At 39.0% G+C, this 18,362-nt stretch overlaps 2 protein-coding genes across 3 annotated transcripts in view; one reads left to right on the forward strand and one right to left on the reverse strand.

The window, feature by feature from the left end:
• unc-13-4A (BAI1 associated protein 3) overlaps positions 1-18,362 on the reverse strand; it is a 295,285-nt gene that overhangs the window by 199,059 nt on the left and 77,864 nt on the right. The window lies entirely within an intron of this gene.
• Positions 1-18,362, forward strand: part of dachs (unconventional myosin-IXb-like dachs) — a 140,555-nt gene that overhangs the window by 17,974 nt on the left and 104,219 nt on the right. The window contains exon 3 of the mRNA XM_087356921.1: positions 347-2,209. Coding sequence (XP_087213047.1) covers positions 1,954-2,209 — 256 coding nt within the window. The 5' untranslated portion in view covers positions 347-1,953. The remainder of the gene's footprint in view (positions 1-346; positions 2,210-18,362) is intronic.

The raw sequence follows: 18,362 nt of genomic DNA on the forward strand, positions 1-18,362 counted from the left end.
TTAGCTTGTCTCAGTATGCGTATTGCATTACGTCAATATGCGGGACTCTGGGCTCCATTCGCTGTATCCAAGGTACTGCTGTAAATGGTAAGGCTTTGAAACCAATCCTGGCAAAATTCATCCTCCAGTCCTGCTCCTAAACTTCTCATGCGCATTTGTATGTTGTCTTTTGTCCAAACAACTAACATTTAAGGTCTAATTCCTGCCATATCTGTTCTTCTTTTGTCTTGGATGACTTCAGTTCATATCTCATCACCTCATGTTACAATTTATTTAGATAACTTGAATACTATGCAACATGTTACGATGTGGAAACAAAGTTAATACTTATTTTCATCTCTTACAGGCAAATAAAATAAATTTCAAGGAATGTCAAGACAGCGTCTGAGGTTGACAAGTTAAGTGATGCTGTGCGTGTTAATACGATCCTACTTTCGCACGTTTACTTGTCTCAAAGGTTGAATGAAACAGATCCATCCAACTATCTGACAGACAGAACGTTTTCCACGTAAAACCTTTACATGCTTCTTTCTGACATCATAATAATTGAAAACAACACAACATTTTTATTTTCATCTTGTAAAACTCAACAGCTCTGTCGGTATATCACAAGACAAGTACAACTTAAGATATCTTGGTTGTAAAACTTGTGCTGTATTTCTGTGAAAATACGTTAAAACAGTGCGCTTTTATAATCAAATCACTTTATCATTGTGAGGTCGAAGAAAATACTGCCGACGACATATATTCAAAGCGTGTTCTGGAACTTTGAAACCTGAAACATTCTTTACTGTCAACTCAAGAATTTCTAATGGAATGTTGTTATAAAATACGTGTATAAAAACTTTGTCTGCATAATGAAGACATTGTTTCCGGTGATTAAGATATTTTTTTTTCCACAGGAAGCTAAAAAACTAGATACAACTTATTCAAATTATAAGTCACTGTGCCAAATAGGATAATTTATTTACGGAGTGTGGAGACATTGAACATGGCATTTATTTTAAAAGTAGCCCTATCCATGGAAACGCTTTGCTCCCATCCCTGAAGAGCAAACCTGACAGAAAATGTTTACAATCAAAGAACAAGAAAGATTCTTCGAAATTCTTCGTGTTTGCGTTCAAGGCCTTCAACAAACTTCATGCGTGAAATAAACTTCTATTCTGTATTTTTAACTTTTGTTTCTATAATATTTTCACTTATCACTGATGCAACGCCGACATAGGCTAGTATCTACAGACGGAAGCCTTAACAGAAAACTGTGACTGTATGAACTCGTTTCGCATGTGAAAACATACAAACTATAACTGAGGAATTGCAATTCGCTAGTATCTAGTTTCAACGTACTGTTCTAACAGTAAAAATGAAGATAATTAATCAAAGTTATACTGACATATACTCCGACAATTTACATTGCTGAAGGTTTTGCGAACAGCATTTGAATGAATGACAGCGGAGATCAGGAAGTTGAACAGAAGCTCTCGACGCTAAAATGTGTATTAAGTGAAACAATTTTATTAGAAGCTACAAATTTTAGTGCGACATTAATTTATTATACACCCTACACTAAATGTAGCGCTTTGAATAATTTTCCATACATGGAAATTACTAACGACAAAAATTTGCATATATTTCGTAATTTTTGTTACAAACCTATATAAATTTTGTAAATATATATTTACTTATTGTCCACCCAAAAGATCGCAGTTCTATCTGTTTCTAAGGAGAAGTAAAACACCACCATCCATTCAGAAAGTAACAATCGATAAACACAGAACACTTCCGTGTTTTTCATCCAGGATTCAGACGGCAGAAAACACGAGGGATCGACAACACGTATTCCTTCCCAAATAAGCGTAACATCAGTAGATCTCAAGAGCAGTGATACCGAAAACGCGTGTGAATTCTTTTGGGGGTGGCACTACGTCACTGTTACCAACTGCTGGGGAAGACATGACCGTCGCCAGCATGCTCCTACTGCCCGATGAGACATACGAAGAAGGAGCCCGAAATGCACAGGAAATGCTCGCGGTTCTTAGACTCTATGATGATTTCCTGGCGAGACATCGGATTCGACCGGAGTTCTTCTGCAAATACCGCGAGAAGGTAGCCCTCCAGAGATCTCTGCGTACCCTGCACTCTCTACAAGGCACCGTAACTCGCAGACGAAAAAAGCACGCCGGAGCAACGTCGGAGCACCGCTTCACCGGTAAGTACAATTCATTTTCTCAAAAAAATATAATTCTTAGCTGAATGGAGATCCAGACGTTAATCGTCGAATCGCATAATCAAATACGTATTTTTATTCTGGTTGTTCACTAAGTCCGGAAATTTCCACTTAAAAACGCTCAGGATTTAAGGTTGCTCGTCCAGCACCGAGTAAAGTAAAGTAGAAATCGGCTATAATCGCGTTTGCTCGCCTACGAAAATCGCAGGTACAGAATGTTAGTTGACGCAATGCCTTGAGCCTTCTTATCGCGGTGAGCGAGTGTGATTACGAGCTCTGGGAACAGACTTCTTTCGCACGTCTTTTGTGATGCTCGGTGAAGATGATGATTCTGAGATAGCCTGAGTTCCGATGTAACGGGAAACAACTTCGTTTTAATAACCAACCTCAAGCCATGTAGTCTTCCTTCAAAAGCTTGCTCAGATTGTCAAGGAAATTCCTGTCCTTGTATGTGAACCAAAATTGTATTTCCATTTTTAAAGATCGCCACTGAACCATACAATGAGGTACATGAATCCAAGACATCAGCATTCACAACCTATCTCTCCCTTAAATTTTAATATTCGTCTCCCACGTACGTTCAGGTTTCCCATATGAACTCGCCCCTTCAGGTTTTCATACGAAGATTTGGTGTTAATTTTTCATTTTCCCAATACATAAACCGCTCAAATTCTACTTCCTTAATCGTCTTAACAGGCCTGGTAAGGAAATTTTTAAGATGGCTGTCTTCTGGCTTGTTGAGCCGTGTAGTCTGGTAGAAGTTTTTCATTACTAATAGCACATTGTCTCTGATTCTACTCAGACTTCCCCTCGACGGTGATAAATTAAAGTTACTGTCTTACCAGGTTCTCCTGAAGTAAAATTACAAGCCACTATGCCCTACATACACACATAAAATTTACAACTTTATATAAGCTCCACACTCTCCCAAAACCTGATTACCCCCTTCGTGGTTCCAATGGACAATATTTTCCTGCTCATTATCCTTTCTGCTGCTAAACTACACGGCAATTCGCAGGAACGCACCCCCGCGTATAACGAGAGTCATCTGTAATTCTTTCAGCTTACAATACCAAAAAACACTTCTTCTTTGTGTATTATCCTTGAGTCCAGATTCAATATTACCTAAATTTACTTTCGTATACTGAAACGTTTCACTCGACTGACGTTCGATTCCCGGCTGGTGCATTGAATTTTCTGCTCATTCCTACGCACGAACTTATCCGAGGATTGTTATCACCCATTCAGCAGATACCGTGAGCTCACTTCAGAGGGTCATGCGTGTCACAAGCCCCCTACTCGTTTCAAACACGTGAACAAAACCACAAAATATCTCTCACCATAACTTGCTTCAGAACAGATAATTTGAATCAGAATCTTCTGAAAACGAAGTAGAAGTGGCATCTACTCGAGCGCGATTCTTTGTCATTAATAATTCTTATACAGTAAAACAGAACTTACCATCGCAGTTGAACCCGTATAATTTCCTCGATTTCTGAACCGTATCCTTCCCCTCTCCTTCAAGAAAGGGTACAAACGCTCGTAATTTATAGTCTTAGGTTTTTATTTTACATTGATATATTCAATGGACATTACAGAAGATGGAGGAATTAATGATCGTTTCATTTGAAAACAACACTAACATATTTGAACATCCGATCAGATTATGTAAAATATGAAGCCAGCCATAAGCACTAACTCAAGCAGGGCTCTATATTCAATATAAGGTCCTGAGGGCGAACTGTTCGGAGCCATGAGATAAAAGGGCGAGAGGTCACGACAGCGCGTTGGAAAGCCTTAACGAAACAAGGCGATAGCAGCATCAGCGCAAAGACGAAAATGAGAGAAAGCAAGGAAAGGAAGATGCCGTAGATGGTTAGTCTAGTTACGTAGTCTGTTATTCAGGTCCAGGTATCACGGCTGGTGCTCCATCTGGACTGTTCTGGCGCTGAATTTACTCGGAAACAATCAGTCCTTTAGAGATTTTATAGGAGACAACGAAAGCTAAAGACGAAAGCAGAATCACATCTGCTGGAATAAAATTCATGAGAACAGCGAAATGCATTTGGATGGACTATAAGAGACAGAAATGCGCGTTAAATAGAAGTAAAAGCAGAATTTTTACTGGAAACAATTTCTGATATATAAAACCACTTGTCTTCAGCATAATGACAGAAAACTATTACATAGTGGAAAACCACGCGGATTAAAAACCCAAGGAAAATCTTTAGAGTTTTAGGGGAATGAAGACAAAAGTGGCAAAAAGTGGTTTAAATATTCTCCTCAGCACCCTGTTCTGAAACGTCCTTAATTCGAGTTCTTACTTTAACGCGAGAGACTGCCACACCCATACAAAGCAAACTGGGGAGACAAAAGAATCTGATCTGCCTCGTAGTAAATTTAATTCCCACTACCTGAACAATACCAGGTGGCCAGTATAAATCGCTACGATCCTCGTTACATATGCCTGCAAATGAACACAGTCTCTATGATGTATAAAAAGTCGCGTTGCCCTTATTATGAAGACAGGCAGAACGTTTAGATCAGCGTTGGTTCTGGTTTGGCCTGCCTGTTTATTCAGGCTTTGTTCCAAGCGCTACTGTCTGCAGTTCAGGCTATCTGCAGTGGATACGTGCAACGACTACCAAACAGATAAGCATTACAAACGATTTCAGATTTCTGTCGCAGGTGGTAACAGGTGTTGATCCTCCATTGTGTACGTGCCATAAGGCCAAGCCACGAGATGTTATTGGGGAGAACTAACATGTGGCCTGGAATTTGGCCTACAGGATGTATCACAATTAATTATTCTAAATAAAGACTGTAACTTTGCAGCCCAACTCTAATTAAGAATACAGTGTTTTAACAATGTTCTTGACTATTTTTCATATCTTGCTGTCTTAGACATGCAAACATATTGTTGTAGGGACACTTCTCCAAATTCCACTACAATGACTACACACTCTCTATACAGTAAAAATGTGATAGTACCTGATTCTTCCGGTAAGTGGCCCTGCATACGACTGCGTAAGTGTGCGTTAATTACACTGGTCAACACATAAAAGTTATGAAATCGAAACTAACCAATCTTGACTAATTTTAGGCTGCTGAACACTAAAATCACATTAAAAATTGTCGATTGGCTCCTGTTTTCGAATTACGGTTGGGGGCTCATATCAGCGAGTTACACTACATTATTATCAGTTATTGTACCACCACGCTCTTAAAACGTGATCAGTAACAGTCACCCCGCTCTGCATAACGTGATAAGTTGTTGCCGCCTCAAATGCATCTTCAACTCTTGCAGTATTCCTCGAATCCGGCCAGGTACTGGGTAATTTGTTCTCATTTAACGGTTCTCTGTGAGATTCCTACTTCTTGCGCAGTATTTGTGTCGCATAAGATTAATATGCTCCATAATTGCGTGAATAGTCCGTATAACTGCTGGTACGTATGTAGAGAAGTAACGTTTGCTTCAAGAAAGTGTACGTTAACTAAGCCTTAATAAAATCTTAATAATTGTACTTTGGGTGTAAAGTAGGCGATCAGGACAAAAACTGGGCTCCACACATATGCTGCACTACCTGTTCATCAAAACTCAACGCCTTTGAAATGTAAGGGACGTTCTGTGCCTTTCGCAGTGCCCATGGTATGGAGGGAGCCAACAAATCACATCACAGACTGTTATTTCTGTATCGTGCCTCCTATTCGAAAAGGGGTGACATTGAATAGAAAGTGGAAAGTGACGTACCCAAATATGCCATCTGCAATTCGCCCCGTGCCCCACGGTGAAGTATTACCTATTCCTGAACCACCCAAAAGTATTTCTGTAGACTCTGATGAAGATGAAGACACTCATGATGTTCATGTTGAGCTTGATATACACGAAGAAGTACAGCAGCCGTCTACGTCAAGGGATCCACCATTTTGTACAAGCCTCTATCCTTCTGAACCACATAATATCACAAAAAGTGAGCTTAATGACCTCATCAGGAATCTCGAACTGCCGAAGAATACGCCAGAGCGTTTGGCCTCGAGGCTAGAACAGTGAAATCTTCTAGATCATTCTGTGAAACTGACAACATTTCATACTCAAAACAAAGACTGTGATAAATTCTATCAAACAGAAGGTGAAGTCACTAACTTCTTATGGAAAACTGGGGTGTAACATGTCATTTAAGATGCATTTATTGCACTCACACCTGGATTTTATTCCGTCAAACTGTAGTGCCGTCAGCGACGAACATGGTGAGCGCTTCCATCAAGACATCTCAGTGATGGAGCAAAGATACAAAAACAAATGGAGTGCCGCCATGTTAGCCGATTATTGTTGGATGGTGAAAAAGGGATGCTCCAGTAGCTAAATACAAGCTAAAGGCGAAAAGGCATCGTGTTTGACAAATGTATGTTCGTAGCTATATCTTACTGTCATATAACGAAAAAATACCTTGTGTAAATATAACAAACTAGTTTTTTTAAACAAGAGCCAATCTGCCAATTTAAGCACTATTTCCGCACCCCAAAATCGATAAAATAAACTTACTTTCATACCCAAACAAGAAATGATCCAAAATTTGTTGAACAGTGTTATGAAGATGGTAGATGAAAGACGACAAAAAACGCGAATATCAGAAATGGTATCCAGAAATAAATCGTCACGCTGTACTATTGAAGGATTTACCAACGCCAGCTAGTACTCAATGACGGGACAAATTATTCGACATGACAGGGAAAAACGTGTCCGATGAAAATGCTACTTTGTTAATGTGTGTACCATGTTAAGTATGTGAACATTGCGGTGTGTCCTTTCTTATACAGAGTGGACAGACAGAAGGATGGATTAAGCAAACTCCCCTTTATGTGTTCATTTCACAAATTTCTTTTACAAAGAAGTCATTACAGTTTATTGAAACGTAATTATTTCTCCCCATTATTCACGAAACTACCTAACATTCTGCCAACAATCCAAATGTTAGTCTCCGTGCAAAGTAGCACGTTTGTTATACTTTCATACAAAAAGAAACAGCGAAGACTAGCATTTATATTAATGAATGTAAAGTGTGTATATGTGTGTCAGGGCGAAGGGGGAAGATGAATCATCGTCCTTATTTTGCGTTAACTTACTCCTTTATTTTCCACATAATTATGGTCCCATTAACACCCCTGGCCATCACGACGATATAGACAAGATTAATAACACTCTGTGTTCATTATTATTACATGTGGTGACATGTTCTGCGGGCTTGCGTGCATAAATGTAATAATAATCGAATCACTCAACACAACAGACACGAATCATAATGTCTGTTCTTTATTTGTTTTACGTATTTATCATTGGTTTTTAATGTGTGTACACACGAAAAAACTCAGTAGCTTACACACTGAGAAATCCGCATTTGCTGAGAGAACGGTTGTAGTGTAGAATTTAATCCAGTCCACATCCCCACAACGAATATGTAAACATTAATGTAAATATTACCCACTTACACCTATATCTTTCAGGTTATCTCAAAATCCCGAGAAGGACATTACAGGATAACATTAATTTGGCTGTGAGGATGTTAGGTGAATGGGACTAGCTCGGGATCGTACCGACTGGCAGGCTCTGGTGTTAAGAATGTTGAACCTTCCAGTTCTATTACCACAGAGTTATTCACTCAAATAAAGATAAACAATTTTATGGCAATATTTCATAGTTCCTTTCCTAAGTACAATATGAACCCCTGGAACAGTCTCTACCCATCGTACACGAAGTTCGCAGCTCGTCAGTTTCGGAGATAAATTGATTTTCTCGTTTATGCATTTTAACAACATTATATAATTTCCATTCATGTGTAGTCACAAGTACTAAGCCCGAAATGTTATCATATGGTAAGAGAAATGATAATTATCGAGAACAAAATTCCACATAGGTTGAAAAGGTGAAAATAATATTCATGAGAGATTTATGGTTCTCATACCGTCGGCTGATACATTTTTAAACATACAATTATAATATACTATTAGTACAGGTTTCACTTAAATTTTATACAGAACGTGAAGACGAAATAAATAAAAAGTAGTATAACAGCCTACGTGATCTGCCAGATTCTGGTGTCCCGCTTCTGTGGCAAGTGGAAACACTGAGACCCCTAAGGGCTATGTAACAGTGTTTTGTTTTTATTGAAACTTCCACTAGTGCGTAGACAAATTCTTCGGTATTTTTATTATTACATCCTTGAACATGTCTTTTTTTGCTACTTTGTGTTCCATTGATGAGCATAGAGGCCATGCTATTGTTGACAAAACAATACGATGCAACGGAGTGGGTAGTGATGGATAGCGAAAAAAGGAATTCAATAAAAGTCGTGCAGCAGTGAAAGGATCCAGTCACACTGGATTATACGCGTTTTCGACACACACTGGAACTGGGCGTTTCACAAATAATGTCCCAAATCCTCGATGTGGAAAGTTGTCAGTGACACAGTACGCTACACTTCCATAGTTACAGGTTTTTTTTGTCATTACTCTGGACGTTAGTCCTAGCCTTACAGCACGCGAAGGGATGATTGCAAATGCCTACGACGATCTGCGTACCCAAAGGCAATAGACTTCGTATGATCCCATAACGTGGACTATAGAATAGTCAATTTAAATAGTTTATAAATTTGTGGACCGGATTAAAGTGGCTCAAGACAATGTCCAGTTATGGGCTTTGGTGAATACCTTAATGGATTTCGGGTTCCTCGCGTCTGGCTCCAAGCCATTCATTAATCATACTGTAATATTAAAAAAACAATAAGAATTAACAAAAATTTTAATTACTGAACGACATGAAAATTCTATTAGTCTTATGTCATCCGAATGATTTTTTTTGTTATAATTGCGTAATAAACGTATGACATATGTTTAGTCGCTTAGTAAGTTAGACACGTCGGCCATAAGTGTGCTTACACAGTACGTGATCAGTAGGCATAAACTTACAAAATACAAGAAAGATGCCGGATCGCTATGACACGATCTGACAACACAACAGGCTGCGATTTCAGTTCTACTTTATACTTCTTATACACAGAACTCGTATGTAACATGGATTCTATCGATAAACTTGATGTGCGATTACAATCGATGCTGTGTGTAACACGTTACAGAACTCTAGGACAATACAGCCTTTTGCCAGTTAGGTAAAATAATATACGCTTATTTACTTCCATGTTTTAGAAATGGTGTCTATCCTGTCACGACCAAAGTACGTGTAATCGAACTATGTGCTCATGACTAGGCCAACAGACCAAACGTAGAAATTGCCCTGTACCATGCCATGAAAGCATTCTATAGCGCGGATATTTATCTAAAACACCGGAAAATAAAAAAACCACGAGTAGAGATCTGACTAACACACTCTTTTGTTAGCTGCCTGTTGTGATCTGAATGTATATGAGCGACTGATATGGAACACTGCGTGAAAGGCAGTCCAGTGTGATCTGGAAATCAGTTTTCCATGGCAATACTGGAACTTCCTTATGGAGATAGGAGATGGTAGGAGTTTCCAAACTTGCGAAAAGAAGTGAGTGCTCTGACCCCAACCGCGAGTTTTAAATTCGTTGGGCCCTTGTGCTATAGTTCGCCCCACCGTGTTTACGAGACGGGGTAAACTGTTTGAAGATGGATGATAATGTCGGACACAGCACGTGAAACACACCAACTGTTGGAAGGACATCTCTCTTTTCATGTGCTCCCAGCCCGACAGTTCATATGTATCGAAGACAGCAACGAAACATCGATTTAATTATATGTACTGCACATTCATTTCCCCTTATTTACTTTTTTGTGTTTTATTCGCTTGCTTCTATTGAATACCTTACTTAAATGAAGTACGGATAGTGGTGAGTTGCAGCATCACGCTCCGGCCACTTTATTCCCTAGAAAATAGTTTTCATCATTCATTAACATGAGACAGTCCAACACAAGGAGATATTAGTCCTTGCCTGTAATCAACAGCGATCAGGCAACAGTCACTTTATTTCCAACTTCCAGTTCTGTTGACTAATGAGAGTGCCGTAATCGGGTCGTGTACTTCACACCGGATTACGGATTTCCACTCTCCTTTCAGTGTGTTTAAAATTGTAGCGGAGGTAAACAGCAGTTGCCAGTATCCCTTTGTGTTGCTGGCTACAGCTGTTTGGACCACCAGAACGTTTAATTCCGAAACCGTCTCTTCTACGAACTCATATTCAAGCAAACATCCTTACTCAGAACTTACATTAACATTCTTTCATGCAAGTCTCTGAACAATACGCACGATTATTCACGTTTCCAATGACAGTTTTCGGTTCCTTGACTTAAAAAATAAAATTATCAGAGACTGTAACGGTGTGGAATTTAGGTTTTTTAAAGAGGTTTAGAGATTTAAAAGACTAATTAAATAACGTAGTAACTTTTAACAGGTCAGCTTAGAATGTTTTATTATTCCAATTTGACGTTAATAAAGAGTTAGAGACCCCGTGATATTTCTGAACTATTTCAGGAATGCAAAATTTAAGTTTCGTATTTTAATTGGGTGTAGTCGAGTCAAGTCCGCGAATTTGAACAATGTTTTTCAATTATATCTTAGATTCAGAAGAAAACTGTTTCATAATACAATTCGCCGAAATCATTCCTTTATCGTTGCATTTAATTGGTGTTGACTGTGGTCTTACAGGCGGTTAGCAACGTTTCGCAGGAACATGACGCCTTCATCTTCGGTAATTTCCTACAAGACCACACGTCGTCACAACTCAAATGAACACAGTCTACATCTTCACCTCCCATAATAATCTAAATTTGTACATTTATTTACTTTGCATAATGAGAGTGGTCAAAGATATTAAAACATTTTTGGTACATATGAATTACAAAATTACTAAATGCCAAACCAACTGAGTAGCCGGCCAACTCCATCCATGATTTAGGTTTTATAATCAGCAGCTTCTTGATAATCATTCATCTGGCAAAAAATCTCGCATTCCTATGCTACAGGCCGATGTAAGACATTTCCGTCACGATAGGCACTCTCCTTGCAGTTATTTGGTTGGTTAACTAATTAGTCAGTTATCCAGTTAGTTAACTCCTTAGTTACATGGTCAGTTAGTCAACTATGACTCGGGATTTATTTTTGTAAGAATTAAAAGTAACCACGTAGGCTTAGTTAGAAACTTGGTTTGTTACCAAGTCAGTCGATTACATCATCAATCCTTTATTCAGGTAGACAGCCATTCAGTCTAGGCGAGATTTCGAATTATCACGGCGGCAATGTGAAGATAAACTGCCTCAGTCATCAAGGCAGTGATGACGGAAGCAGCAAGCACCTCTGAAAAGTCGCTAAACTTCTACCAGACTACAAGGCTCAACATCCCAGACGACATTACTTTTCAAAATTCATTCACCTTCTCTCAGAACAGTTTAACTCCAATATAACAATGAAATGAAACTTTACATCTTCACAATAAAATTATGAACGGTGCTGATGCAGTTGTCAGACGTCTGCGCTTTGCAGTAATTGCAGTTTGAGAGTCTAATTCTCTGTCACATTCACATGTAAGTTAATAACGAAGTATATAGGGAATAAATATATTATATACTGCAAACCGGTTCTTCATTTCATCCGACTCATACTGTTGTCATATTACAACTTTCTGACGTGACGCTCACAATATGCAGAATACACAGGTCTGCGTTGGTTTACCTTCACCTTTGCTTATGGAATTCTATAATTCACAGTTGCCTGTCTCCAGTTCAGAATACTTGTAAGATTTGAGGTTTCCACAGCGGTGAGTATGAAGATTTCTGTCTGCTGGGTTGTTGCGCCGTGTAGTATAGTAGATGTTTACCGACGTTTCGGGGGTCATACTGCCTCCGTCATCAGGGCGATGGATTACTGTCTTTTGGGTTGTTGCGCTGTGTAGTCTGGTCGATGTTTACCGACGTTTCGGAGGTCATACTGCCTCCGTCATCAGGGCGATGCTTAACTGAGCGAGGGATGCGGATAAACACATACACACCTCTGGCATTGTTGCAATGGGAACGAAATAGCTACGTCATTCTGGAAAAATCTGAACGGCTTGAATTGGTCGCCGAAGTCTGTATGTTATTATCTAAAAACGAAACTAACAAACGAACAAAGTGCTTGTCTTGTTTCCTGGGAAATATTTCCTTCTATCTGATCTTTCACGCCTCTGCATCTTCTTGTAACAATCCAAATTTCTGTCATTATTTATTCTCTGCTACATCCCGCTGAGGTTCACATCACCTCATTGCATACAAAATTCGCTTCTGTCAACGGGGTCCCTAATTATAGTTTCTAAGGCACCGTTTACAAATTCCAGATATGCATTTCCTGTGCAGGAATGTTTTTTTTCTACAACACAGCCATCTTCACACTCGTCGCCGCGAGAATTTTATATCCGACATGAAGGCAGTGTGGTCTGCCGAAACGTTGGTATCTACCCACAACACCACGCAGTTTTACAACCCAGAAGACCAACACCGCCATAAGAACCTCAGATCTCTAACGACAAAGTGTTTAAAATCATGTTTCTTAACATAAATCTAAAACAAATTATGTACTTGTGGTTAAGGAACTAAATGGAATAAGGCTACTTAAAAATGAGACGCACAATAATTCTGACCTCCACCAACGATCACTGGGCATAACAGAGACAAATACATAGATACAGCATGAGCTTTAATTTTATGATTTGAATCAACTCACTAATCGCTCTTTGAATTAATTCACCTGTGATTCTCTACGGGGCAGCTTGGGAATCTTTTTCTTTGTGCATTCAATGACTCGAGTAATTAGATTACGGATCGTATCAGTCACTATTAAGTTCTTATTGCAATTTATTACGAATCCTGGTAACTGCTGTGCAGTCTACGTCATTTATGTGAAACGTGTAGAAACTGATAGTACCAGAATACGCTGGGCAGGTCGAGAAACTGTCATGTATTCTGTAGTCCTATGTGCCTCACACAGCACAGAGAACGTTTATAAGAGATTAGGTCTGCCAGAGATCGCGTTCCTTGAAGACAACCATTGTATTGTAATGAGATGGGGTGAGAAATAGCAGCCAGTATGCAAACTGTCCCCTCCCCCTTTCGGCTACATGCCACGGTGTTTTCTTAACTAACTGATCATTTAAAATCTCTTAGCATATTCAAATAATACAACACAAATGATTCAGTGTTTCTGTTCTTTGTGTTTTGCCGGTAAATGAAATGACTATATTACCTGTAGCAGTTTCACAAAGACAAGATTAGAAGACGTGATATTAATCAAAAGACAATGTAATTTAGACATTGGTATAATTTATTCGACGACGGTAACGAAGTAACTAACAATCTAATTAAGCCCATATTACAGAAACTACCTACATTTTTTAAAACTCGCGTTACGTTAATTTGTTAGTTATTTTTTTAAATCACAAGCTGCTTAACAAATTTCGGTAAAAGTTCTCCAAGAGTGTCATTTAATAAGAGAAGGGCGTTTCATATAAAATTTATGTCTTATTCAGCTCTGTACTGTTTTAAGTTTTTTTTAAAAAAAAGATTATACACATGTTTTGTACCACAGTTAAACCAACTAACAACTGGTAGCATCCAAAACCTGAAAGCACAGCACGATAATATCAATTCCAGCCATCGGTCACGATCCCGAGCCAGTTCCGTGCTACTTCTTCCAGCGACGGCTTTTAACGACGTCCTCCACCAGTATCAAGAAGGCATACATATGCTTCTTAATCCAAGCTACAGGTCCAACCAATCGTAACCTTGGTTCTTAATCGGGGAGGGTACTGGATTCGGGTCATGACACCCAGATCAGTTTCCGCTTCTGATTACGCTGTGGTTTTCTTCACTCTCTTCATAAGAAACGTTGGTATTACACCTCAGGGTAAGCAGTGACCTCTTTCTTGAGTTATCTTACCATTTAATCGTTCACACAATCATCGTACTATTCGATGTTATATAACCTATACATCTTGGCATCGATTTTCCAATGTAGTGTATTCCAAAGTTCACTTGTGCCGAATATGGCTTGTGGAATCCCTATGCTCGTCTTCGCTAAATATGACGTCTCTTGGCGGCATGGCGACGGCTGGCGTCCCGACGCCTGGAGTTGTTTTGTCAAAGCCTCTTGCACATGGCTTCATTTGCATTTCGGAGTTGGCGTCTCTTTTCCAACTTCGTATCTTTTCTGAGCATCTAGTATGCGTCATGTACGTAATTCCGAGGGCCACATATTGTTGAATATTATACAAAAATTATCCCTAAATCGAAAACCTTCACCGAGACTCAAACCCAAGAAAGTTTTCGGGTTTGTGACCTTAGTTCCTTTAGCCTAATTGCCTCTCAAATACGATCAAATTTTGCCTTGGTTCTTAAAGAAAGACTAAATATATCTGCGTATAGTTACATAGGATACTGTGCATGAATATGTGTTTTGTGATTAAAAGCCTGGGGATCTGCAGTGGCCACGCGGTCTGAGGCGTGGGCCTTGTGCCGCTTGGTCGCTGGGACCGTGGGTTCGAATCTCACTCAAGCCGTGGATGTTTGTCCGCGGTTTTCTCTGTGTAGAGGCCTTGCGACGGGCCGATGCCTCGTCCAAGGAGTCCTACCGAATGTCTATAGATCAAGCCAACGAAAAGTTGGGACCCGCAGTGCTCAAGCACTTGAAGAACGGGTCGTTCCCAGTATCCAGTATCCCAGTATTCCAGATTGACAGACCAAGTTCTCAGTGATGACTGTAGGTGGTAGATTTTTCTGTTTTACATGTGCTGTCATTATACAGCTTTCAGAAATATTGCTAACAGAGATAAAGTTACGAAAGGGACAAAGAAAAGAACATAGCGGGATAAGGGACGAAAGTAAGACAGAAATCGTTCCCCTTTGAACTTAAATTAGCCATTTCCACTTGTTCTGAGTAAACCAGACCCATCCCTTTAGTCGGGTCTCGACACAATCACCTCATGGTTTGGTATCCATGAGATATACTGAGCTAAGGAAAATGGTAGTTGCACAAGGTAATTACGGGTTGGAACTATGGGGTGGGCAATAACCCCGTGACCTTAGATGTGGTCCATCTGCAGTATTCTGCGAGTGTGTGCCCTGAGGTATCATGACCTGGCAGGAGGTCAAGGAACAGCGGAGGTGTGGGAACAACTATCCAATCTTGAACATCATACAGACCGGTTCACGAAAATTACAGTTCTTACATGTAAATAACAGTTACAAAAATAAGCATTAGTCAGGTGAACAAGTGAGAGGTATTCTGATTCTTGAAAACTGATAAGCACTGGCATACAAGCCTACTTAAAGTATCCTTCCATACAAAGGTAAATGATTTGACACGGTGTGAGCTATTTATTTATGGTTCATTCAACGAGGCTACAAGTACCTGAGGCTATATTCCGTCGGATGATAAGATGATGAAAGAATAATAATTGAAATATAAAAGGCATGGGAGGAAACAGTCATTATCTAATTTAAATAGGCCTGCTAATCCTGCTCTTTCCAGGCCGGATTGACAAAAATCACGAACACTTTCAAGATAATCTTTTAAAATTATTATTTGTAGTTTATATAGCCCTGCTTTGTATACTGAAATATTTAATGAAAAATTGTATTTATTGTTCTAAATTAATCCTTCGTTTTTATTAAGGAAGGAGAGAGCACTAATGCAAATCAAAAGAAAAATTTAATTACACATAAAAAACCTGACTTAATCAATGAAATTACTTATTTCGAGTTGAATTTTAAAGAGTAGACCAAGACACGATAATAATCGGGTAAGTAGCCTGCATTTATAAACAAACAATTGAATTGAATGTTGCCAAGACAGCATTTGTTACGTTACTCTCTTGTTTTCTTCCAAGGCCCAACTAACGTATATCATTAAGTATGATAAAACCAAAGTCCCTTGTAATAGCTTCGTGAAATGAATAGTCATTTAGTACAGTATCATTTTTCTCTCTTTCTCTCGTGAGAAGAGCAAATCGTGACATACTGCTTCAAATCTAAGGCATGTATCATACAGAACTAGCCGTCATGTTTCATTCCTATTAACAATGTTCTAGAACATGGTAAAGATTATTCTTTTAGATGCTGAAATTTTAGTAAATGAAACCATATTTTTTACATGGTAGCATATAATTTACATTATTCAAAGCCACAAATATTCTCAGATGTCGAAAGCCAGCTAGAGCTCAGTCTTGCGTTATAAAATTGTATTCTGTCACACATAATAGTAAAGACAAAGTAAATGTAATAAAAATTAATGGTTTACAAACATTTTTATAATAAATATATACCATATATAATGTATTACTAGCACCTTTCTGTGACAGTAAAAGAGGACAACGAAAACAAAACACAAAATCAAAATTAAGCAGCTGAAAGAACTTCATGAGCAGAACAGCAGAACTACAAGTAGAATTGTACAAGACAAATTTCTGTAATACAGATTACAGAGAATCACAAAAATATATAATTCCTCTAAGGTTAAAATATTTTCCTGAGCTGTTTGTTTCCAGATACTAAAAATACATGTTCCTTTCTCACCGTAAGAAACGTTTCACAGCCATACAAAACAAGTGGTAAGATATTATAGATACTGAATATGTATATTTTATTGCTCGTTCACACTTATGATGAAATCTCATAGAATGGCAGAAATATCGAAAAGCTGCCAACAACAAAGCAGTTTATATTTTTGAAACGGACAGTATATCTCCGAACGGGACTGCGAGTGTCCCGGTTGGATACTAATGTCACGTGTCCCCACTCCAATCAGAAGCCGTTTCTAATTGGTGCATATTTAATGGACTGTTAAATTTCTCAAATGATCATCAATATTCCAGTTCACGTCAACAAGTTCTACAGCCGACTGAGTCACCGAGGTTTCTTGAGGTGAAGGTTATTGCCCCCTGAATTCGTCGAAAACTAACTTGACAGCGTTCCGAGTCTTATTCTGGTTTTGTTTTATAACTGTTTCCATTAAATTGGATTGTCTGAGAAGGGAGAGAAGAAACAAGAAAACATAGAAAATAAAGAAATAAAAAATAGTGTGTGTGTGTGTGAAAATTGTGAAGACAGCGTTCAAACAAGTCATGAATATCCAGTGAGCAATATTTCTGAAGCACAATCAAGTGCGGCTAATTAAGAAAACTTAAAGCTGGTGAACTTGTGGGGAAATCACCTGGATCACCGAAGGAGGGAAGAAAGGGGTGTCCACATAAAAATAAAAGTGCCACGGCGATCTGACATGCAGTTCAAGGTTGAAGGAAATTAGCACGAATCAGGATAAACGACGTTTCTCAATGGTTCTTATTCTTAGAGTTGAAATGCAGAAATTAAGAACAAACTCATGACAAGTGAAGAACCTTCTAATACATTAGAAAAAGATAATTTGTATTCTCAATAAAATTTTCTCGGACAATCAGCCGCGTTAACTGGTTGCCGTAGTAAACCGTCGTTTCGGGAACCAACTCTGTTCCCATCATCAGGGTTCTGATGTGACTGGATACCTCGGAAGTCGCCTGTACAGGCCAGTTAACGCGGCTGATTGCCCGATAAGATTTTACTGATTGTAATCGCCTCGAAAGTCCCAAATCCTATATAATTTATATTCTGTCTTACTTTTTACATATTCTGTCTAAGTTAAGTAGTCAGTGAGTCAGTGGGTTAGGTAGTTAGTCAGTCACTCAATTAACTAGCTAGTCCGTTAGTTAGCACCTGTTGTCACCGTATTCAGAGCACAATATCGGGCGGTTCGAAACATCGGAAGCTTCAATGTTAGTACGGATAGGTCTAAAGTACTACACACGAAATGAACATAACTTCTGTCGCAAAAACTCTCCTTGACCTTGATGCGCGATCCTCAGTTTGATGGCTCTTCGTGTTTACAATTCATACGAACATTCTCTGTCTAGCCGATAAGCCCAAAAAGGCAACTTCAGGATAGATTCCTTGTTTCTCGACTTCCTATACAGAATGGTCCAACGATAAGCAGCTGATGTGAATTTGGGCGGGACTTCAAACCGAAGTCCAGTCTCTTAAACCAACCAAACCAGTTGTTTGATTGGTTGTGCAAACATTCTTCCTTCTTTCCTTCATTCATCCG

This window comes from Zootermopsis nevadensis, unplaced genomic scaffold, assembly GCF_977971745.1.
Source record: "Zootermopsis nevadensis isolate Lab colony 2312 unplaced genomic scaffold, Znev_1.0 Znev_ptg000028l, whole genome shotgun sequence".
Lineage (NCBI taxonomy): Eukaryota > Metazoa > Arthropoda > Insecta > Blattodea > Termopsidae > Zootermopsis > Zootermopsis nevadensis.